The sequence below is a fragment of the Protomyctophum parallelum genome, assembly GCF_964188405.1.
Source record: "Protomyctophum parallelum genome assembly, chromosome: 7".
NCBI classification, from domain to species: Eukaryota; Metazoa; Chordata; class Actinopteri; order Myctophiformes; family Myctophidae; genus Protomyctophum; species Protomyctophum parallelum.
Window position 1 is genome coordinate 37,407,962 of NC_139705.1, and position 9,093 is coordinate 37,417,054.

At 41.8% G+C, this 9,093-nt stretch overlaps 1 protein-coding gene across 1 annotated transcript; it reads left to right on the forward strand.

The window, feature by feature from the left end:
• Positions 1-7,605: 7,605 nt before the first annotated feature.
• On the forward strand, positions 7,606-8,625 carry LOC310862069 (casein kinase II subunit alpha-like; the record flags this gene model as incomplete). Its single annotated transcript, XM_083769806.1, has 1 exon — positions 7,606-8,625. The coding sequence occupies one exon, from the start codon at positions 7,606-7,608 to the stop codon at positions 8,623-8,625; it is 1,020 nt and encodes a 339-aa protein (XP_083625932.1).
• Positions 8,626-9,093: the final 468 nt, after the last annotated feature.

Sequence of the window (9,093 nt, forward strand, 5' to 3'; positions counted from 1 at the left end):
GTGTGTGTGTGTGTGTGTGTAGGCAGATAGGATTGGCTCATTTGGCTGTCAATCAAACAGCCGGGCACGCTATAGTTTAGTGAACGCCCAGTCGCCCACCAATACCAAAACAAAACATCACATTGAACAAACACAGCACAATTAAGTTTAGTTAGCGTTAGAAACATGGAGGAGAAACTATAAGACCACGGCAAAGAAAAGGTAATAACAACTTCACAAGGACTGGGAAAGTATGTATCCGAGAAAATCCAGTGCAAGACTCAACACACAACGTGCTGCTGCTCAAAAGGAGACTGCCTTCACTGTGTTGATCATCGTATAATGGAACCAAAACAAGATTCCAACACAGATAAGGTAACAGCAGCTGAAATAACTAGTGTTTATACCACAGTGCAACACATTGGTTGCTTATTGCCATGGTTGTAATGAATTTCTTCACAATCAAATCAAAGCCTCTTGGTTGGTTGGTGTATTGTCCAGTTGTATGTATTCTTTGGTTGGTTGGTTGGTTGGTTGGTGGTGTGTGTGTGTGTGTGTGTGTGTGTGTGTGTGTGTGTGTGTGTGTGTGTGTGTGGTGTCCAGTTGTATTGGTTGGTGTGTTGTCCAGTTCTATTGGTTGGTGTATTGTCCAGTTGTATTGGTTGTTGTCCAGTTGTATTGGTTGTTGTGCAGTTGTATTGGTTGGCTGGTTGGTTGGTTGTATTGTCCAGTAAATAGTTCTGACACCTGACATTTTTTGGAAATTGAAGGCAAAAATGCATATTAATTAATTAAAAATGACTTAATTTAATAAATTAATTAAACAAATGCCAGTGTGCCCAGGCAGATATGGCCAGGCCAAGGTAATAATTCATTCCTGCATACGCCACTGTAGAAAATAAAATATTGTAAACATAAATGCATAGAATGATTGGACAATAAAATTGAAAATCACATTGCTGTGCCAACATCTTCCACCCAGTAGAGGGCACCAAAACACACATTTTCAGTCATGATAATTCTCCCCTGCTGTTTGAAACAGTGACGATGTTCACATGGATGATGAAGCAATCATTGGATAATTTTAACCACCTGTTATGGACAAGACTGACCATTGTGACCAAAGCTTACTGTAAATCATTTTTTACCAGGGATGTGCACACTGTGCACCCAAACTTTTGTGCAGACTTGAGACATGATGGGACTACTAAAACAGCATAAACTAGAACATTTTACAATTTCAAGTCAAACCTTAGATCATGTGTAAGTAATTCGGAGGGGATTTAACCCCCAAAATTCATGTTTTTGCGTCAAACGGTTACATTTATCGCATTTGCGGCGCCCCCTATGGATGAAAATGGAATGCTTTTAGAACTTGGTTGATTAAACCACCCCGGACATGTGATTCAAATTTGGGATGGATTGGACATTCCGTTCGTGATTTATGGCATTTTTTGTGATTATAGGCCGTACTAACTTCGGACGACGATTACGGCCGAACGATACGCACTATCAAAATTCTGCAGTTCGTGTTTTAATCGGATGGGTCCAGAGATCATGTGTGCCGATTTCTGTGAGAGTTGGACAAAATCTGTAGGAGGAAAAGCAAAAAGTGTTTTTTGGATAAAATTCAAAATGGCGGAAAATCTAATGACGCAAAATATTTAGATTTTACGACCTACGGTTCAAGAGTTATAATCCAAAACGTAAAGTTATAGCGCCACCATGAGGCCTCCACGTCCAAAGACGTGGAGTGAAATATGGTCCTCCAGTTTCATATCCATGTGAAAGTTCTGGCACAAAACGTGTATTTAGTCAATTATCTCCAAGAGATTCACACAGACGTCTTTCTCTCCGGGCAAAGGGGCCCGGAATGATTGATGGATTGATTTTACCAATACTTCCTGTTGTTTACTGCAGCAGACGTCATCACCAATTGACCAGGGAAACACCAAAGTTTGGGTCACACAATTGGCAGGTGCATGCCTTGCGATAGGTGCTGGGTAATTAATCACACCATTTGCCAATTGTGTGACCCAAACTTTTGTGTTTCCCTGGTCAATTGGTGATGACGTCTACGGTAAACAACAGGACCATATTTCACTCCATGTTTTTGGAATTATTTAAAAACACGAAGAAAGTAGCTCATATACATGTTATGACTATGAGCTACTTTGTGTCCTTGCAGATGAGTGCTGGAGTTTGGAAGTGCTTGTTAGATATCACTAAACTGCCCTGCGTACCACCTGTTTTATATTAGCACATACCGTAATGCAAGAGGCAGCAGGACATTGCTTTACTGAAAACGAGTGCTTCCAAACTCTGATGGAAACATGGTCGCGGTCTGCAAATGGTCTATAGCAGCCTATAGATCTACAAGCATTCCGTTGCACCACGGTGCAGTGTGAGCTTGTGGATCTGATTAGTTTTTTAAAGAATATTGAAATAAAACGTTACATTTTTGTATGTCTAATATTTGGGGATTTTTGTAAAATAAGTATACCATTAATAATATTATTGGAAATCTTTTAGTTTTTAAGGATTTTTATTTGTGAGACATAAAACACAGCCCTTAACCCAATAATGCGTGTGAACTTGTAGATCAGATATTGTTGGCGACTAGATTTGGTGTCTCATTAACAGAGCCAACTCAGGACCAGTTATAAAGTCTAGAAGGTTTAAGTGGTTACATTTGGTTTAATAGGAATCATGCATAGCCAATTTGGGAGATCACTAGCAGAGCAACAAACAACGTCTGTGTGTGTGTGTGTGTGTGTGTGTGTGTGTGTGTGTGTGTGAGTGAGTGTGAGTACGTGCGTGCGTGCGTGCAGGGCCGGTTTGATGCTTCTCGGCGCCCAATGCGAGATTCGTAGAGGTCGCCCCCGCACATGCATATTTGTATTTTATTTTATTATTTGGAGGGCTACACAGCGCCCGGATCTCCCCTTTTTATCTGACCTTTTATCCTGCTTGATCCAGCAGCACTTTAAGCGCAAAATCTGGCCGTTGTGCAAGTCGTCCGGAAGTTGAGCTTCTTTTCCATCCACCAGCTGACAAGTTGTTGAAAACATATTTATTTCGATTGCATTTTGACCTGTGAAATGTCTACCTGACCTATTTGCTCTTTTGCTTTTGTTTTTCTTCTTGTCGTGTTATTAATCTTGTGTTTTTTAATCTTGTGCTTTATAAATAAAACTTACTTACTTACTTACTTACTACACGGGTGTGATTTTATATCAAAAGTCTCTTAAAATCCAATCTTAACTTCTTGTTAGACAAAATACAAAAACATAATGGAACCTGACAATAACCAGGTGGATGCTAGACACTAGACTTAGTGTCTAGCTAAAACCTATCTTGTTGAACGGTCTTTCTGAAAACAACACTTCCTTGTTGCAGTGTGCGACAATTGATCCGATACCACACCAGCACCTGTTTCACTAGGAAACATGAAGAAAGGAAGAGAAGCAAGCACTCAATTAGTAGTTCAACATAATTTTCTTGTTGTAATGGATTCCTCCTGTAGGAAAATGAGTTGCATGTTAAGATGTAATAGTATGAATAATGTGAGAGAGGTGGTGCACTCGGACCGCTTTGTGCGTGGCACCCAGGTCCCCTTTATAAGTGAGTAAGTGACACCGACTCCATATTGAGGAAGGCCTCTGGGCCGAAACGTCCCTATGTTGTTTGCTGCTGGGGGAAAATGAAAAGTAAACCAGAATCCTATTGCATATAACGTGAATGCTGGTATTCTTTTCTATGGACTGTCACTAGGAAACACCTCATCATGAGTCATGATATGGTGGTTGTGGAAAGCCATTTTAGCTTGTCTTTAAAGCGGCACAATGTAACTTTTTTAATGAATGCAATTTAATTTAATCAAGAGTTCCGTTCTGTGCCCGCAGCGCTATAGTGAACGAACCACTATAGCGCCGCTAACCGGAAGTCGTAATCCGCCGTGTTCTTGTCACCCGATCGCCTAATTACAAATCCAGTCATGGATGGAGAAAAGATTCAGAGAAAAACAATGTTAAAGATCGTGCTTATAACAGAAGTGAATGGAGGGGAAAACATTTAATCGCCCACCATAGCGGAATGAAATCGTCTTCTAGGGAAACAACACCCTCCTATACGGTACGTGGATGCAAGGCTAGTAGTCTGTGTGCATAAAAATATATAAAGACGTCATGGGCACAGAAAACAACTTTGAAAAAAGACATTATGGGCACAGAAAGTGTTAATTGACATATTTTGAGAGATTTAATTCATCCCCTGAGCAAGCAGACAGCTTCTATTAGCTCAATGGTAAAAATGTCAGCACTTGACAGGAGACCTGGGTTCAAATAGAGTAGAAGTAGCCTCGGAAACCCAGACATTTTTATTTCCAGGAGGAGGAAAGCTACATAGTGCAGCTTTAAGGAGAGCCTCAACCTCCACAGCAGGGCATCTGGCCTCAACCAACTCAGTGGGCTGTGTTTACAGACGGGCACTTATCAGAGCACTAGCGACTCCTACTGGTTGGTCAAAGCAGTTGATTTATTTAGCACATAGTTGTAAAAAAATATAATAGACAACATATCAATGAACAAAAATAATGTGCAAGCTAAGGAATTAAAGCCAGCTGGCTTATTTGGAATCCTTTCCTGTATGGAAGAGGACAGAGGTAATTAATTAAACAGATTAAAAGTTCAATAAGAACAATACAAAAGACTACAAATTGACAAAGGGAGCAGCTGTGCAATAAAGAAATAAAAACAGAGACTGCACAACAAGGGGAATAAACAACAAAAACACAAAATAAATAAATCAGGTGAACAAGAGTAAAACTATCACTTGACAAAAACTAATATAATATAATATTGACAATTTTGTCAACAAATAAAAACTAGACTAAGTGGAGAAGAGATCCAGTAGAACTAAAAGACAAGTAATGTTGTTTGTTTGCGTTCAGGCGTTGCACTCTGAAAATAGCAGATCTACAAGCTATTATGAATGATGACATTGTCACGGTCCGCTCCTCTGCCCTTGGACTTTGTATTATATGTGTTTATTAGTTTTTGGACTTTTACTTGTATATTCTCGTTCCGTTTCAGTGTTGTTATTCTGGTAGTTTGTTGTTGTCCCAGTACATCTTATTTTGTAGTAATGTTCAAAGCTTTCCTGTCTGCCTTCAGTGCCTTGTTTGCTGTTGCCTTGTCTTTTTGTTGCCAAAATCAACTGTAGGCCTACATTCAGTTGACTAAAATCTTATGATATTTAGTTGACTAAAACTACAACTTTTCAGATGACTAAAATATGACTAAAACTAAATGAAATTGTATTCAAAAGGCTATGACTAAACTAAATCAAAATTTGCTGTCAAAATAAACACTGGCATGAACGTCCGCACATACAGAACGTCCTCCTGTGAAACTCCTCACTGTCAGGTGATTCCATGCATGTGCATCAGAGGAGACATGTGTTCATCCTCCACAGGCCAACAGTAGGGCTTGGTGGTGACTAAACTGGGAGAAAATTACAAAACATTTGGCTTAATAGTTTTATTAAGTTAGAGAGCAGTTGATAACATCCAACATGTGAGCCAGCAGCATGGAGCTTCCTGGCACAGAAAGGAATAGAGGGGTTAGTATAGTGAGAAGAAGCAATTGGTGAGGCATGCAGGAAGGATGGATTTTAGTTTTGATCTATTTAGTATCCCTGAATAGCTTTTGCCAAACGTGCATGTAACTGACCTCTGTCTATAGTCCTCCACAAGATGGAAATATTATAAACAGTAGCATATGTTCACTGTCCAATATGGAGGCACAGAGCACATTATGCTTACTTCTCTTTCTGAAGGTAAACTTTATCTGCGCCACCATGCCCCCTCCAGTGCAAATATCTGAGAATTGATGTGATGTGATGTGTTCAGCTCTGCTCAGAATGATGTCGATTGCAGTATAGTCTGACTTTGTTGATGCGATTTTTCAAATTTTGATCTGAATTCATGATTACACGAAGACTTTTGGCTTTGCCGCTAGTCTTTAAAGGTATATTCAGTGATTTCACTCAAAAAACCTTAGGTTTCGTTTTTGGCCTGGGACCCAGCCTTTCGTCCAATCAGGATAGAGTCAAAAACGAAACCTAAGGTTTTTTGACCCCCAGGGGTTAACTGGGGACAGGGAGGAACTCCTTATATGGTCAGCACACTCTATAGTAGGGGGGATTATCACAACAAAACAAAAAAATAAGTGATATTTGAATTAAGTGAAATCACTGAATATACCTTTAAAGACAGGGAGTCAAGGTGAGCACTAACTTTCAACCTTTCATCCATGGTACCAAAGACGATGGACGTGACAAAAATAGATGTGTAGTGACTAGTGAGTGAGAATGTCAGAGAGAGAACACCTATAATGTTATTAAGCCAAGTCACTTCTTAATAAGGTTATATATCGTCGCTGTCGGGTGCAAAACATTTTTTAATTATTTAATTATTTATTATTATAAATTGTGAAAATAGGCGAGCTTCAATCTCACAAGGTGTCACATTGCGACCCGTTGTGAGCATGTAGATCGACTATTTTTGAGTGATACTCTTGTATGATGAAGTAGGGCATCAAGAAAACATGAAAACTCTAAATATGGAGATACGGTTTTCTGCCTGACAGCAACAATATTCAATATTGTTCCAGGAAGCAACTATAACTATATCTAAAACGGCTATTAATTTGAATGAATCTCTGGAGGATGTCTCCAGCTGGAAATAAAACAAAAACATAAAAGCAGGGAACAAGCAGCAACACTTCCAGTCTATTGGAGTCATTGTGGTCTCCATAATAACTTTGCCATATAATGCCACTGCATTCACATTCCTGCACAATTACTGCGTGCCACACTTTTGGGAAATGGTTCTGACACACAAAGACACACAAACACAGACATTATTTCTCACATACACATGCAGTATGCAGACATTAGTAGAATGCATTTGATTTAGTCATCATATCCTGATCTGCTCATACAGACATCTTCAGATGCACCTTCCTGCTGGAACATAACTCAACCATTACGTTTGCTTGAATTAGCCTGATGTGTCATCTATCTATAAAGTCCAGGACTTTATAGATAGCCTGTGTGGCCTTCGTCAGGCCACACAGGCCGAAACGTGTTCGTTATCAACGTCAGTGGTAAATAAATTCATATGAAAAGGACATACAATGAGTGCTGGCATTTTCTTCATTTCAACTTGTATATTCGAGCCTTGCACCGTAAGGACTTTATTCTAACCTGTGCTGCGGGTTGTCTGCTTCGGCAGTACTTTCTTATTACTAAAATGTCTGTCTCACATGCCCAAATACGGCACTATCTGACGCCATAACACTGACATCATTGAATGCTCCACCATATTGTCGCTAAGACAGCAGACAACACATGCCTGTGATGCGGGGAGGGAAGAGTGTCTCCCAGATTGTAAAATCTCAGCTTCATGAGAATCACTTTGAATAATTGAATTGGCTATTTGACCACAGCCCCCATACCCCTGGCCCTGTTTGGAACAAAAAACCCTCCCCCAACCTGCTTGTCCTCCCTCCCCACCTTCCACTCATCCTTAGCGGCTTCACCACCTCCGTTAAGCTGTCGGACATGTCGAGACCGGCGCCAAGCCGGGCCCGCATGTACACCGAGGTCAACACACACCGGCCCAGGGAATACTGGGACTACGAGTCCCATTCAGTCCAATGGAGAAATCAGGACGACTTTCAGCTGGTCAAGAAGCTGGGCCGCGGAAAATACAGCGAGGTCTTTGAGGCGGTCAACATTAGCAACAGTGATCACGTGGCGGTGAAGATACTCAAGCCAGTGGCGAAAGACAAAATCAAGAAGGAGATCAAGATTTTGGAGAACCTGCGCGGAGGACCCAACATCATCTCTCTGCTCGATATCGTCAAAGACCCCGTATCGGGAACACCCGCCCTGGTCTTTGAGCTCGTCAACAACACAGACTTTAAGCAGCTGTATCCGACGCTGACCGACTACGACATCCGATTCTACATGTACGAGGTCCTCAGGGCCCTGGACTACTGCCACAGCATGGGGATCATGCACCGCGACGTGAAGCCACACAACGTGATGATTGATCACAAACGCCGCAAGCTGTGCCTCATCGACTGGGGTCTGGCCGAGTTCTACCACCCGGGGCAGGAGTACAACGTCAGAGTGTCGTCGCGCTACTTCAAAGGCCCGGAGCTCCTGCTAGACTATCAGATGTATGACTACAGCTTTGACATGTGGAGTTTGGGCTGCATGCTGGCCAGCATGATCTTCAGGAAGGAGCCTTTCTTCCAGGGTCATGACAACTACGACCAGCTGGTGAGGATAGCCACGGTCCTCGGGACCGAGGACCTGTACGACTACATCGACAAGTACAACATTGAGCTCGAGCCTCGCTTCAGCGACATCCTGGGGAGACATTCCCGCGTGAGGTGGGAGCGCTTCGCCAACAGCAAGAACCAGCACCTGGTGAGCCCCGAGGCTCTGGACTTCCTGGACAAGATGCTGTGTTACGACCACCAGGCCCGACTGACTGCCCGCGAGGCCCTGGACCACCCGTACTTCCTCCCTATCGTGAGAGATCAGTCTCGCATGTCACCCGTTCAACATTGAATAGAACCAGATCAGTCTCGCATGTCACCCGTTCAACATTGAATAGAACCAGGTCAGTCTTGCATGTCACCTGTTCAGCATTAAATAGAACTGTCTTTCACCGACGTGCAAGGAGGACATTCTTGCTGGGAGTGATTCATTCACAGCCCGACCAATACCAAAAATCACACCTGTGTGAAGTGAGGGGCGCTCTAATCATTGTACATCATCGTCATCATCAAGAATGGTGGTTCCTTATTGGCCAAGGGGCCCACCGACATACATATGCCGATTTGTTCAGACACATATACTGTATGATGTAAATTCTCCATTTATTGTCAATGGCATTTCATGTTTGTGTTCGGACAACACAAACATTAAACACTATAATAATATAGATTTTTGGGTCTGACGCCAATTGCGTCCAATAGTCTAATACCGCAGATGTTTTGTCTAAATGTGCAATCTTTTCTTATCAATTTGATTAGA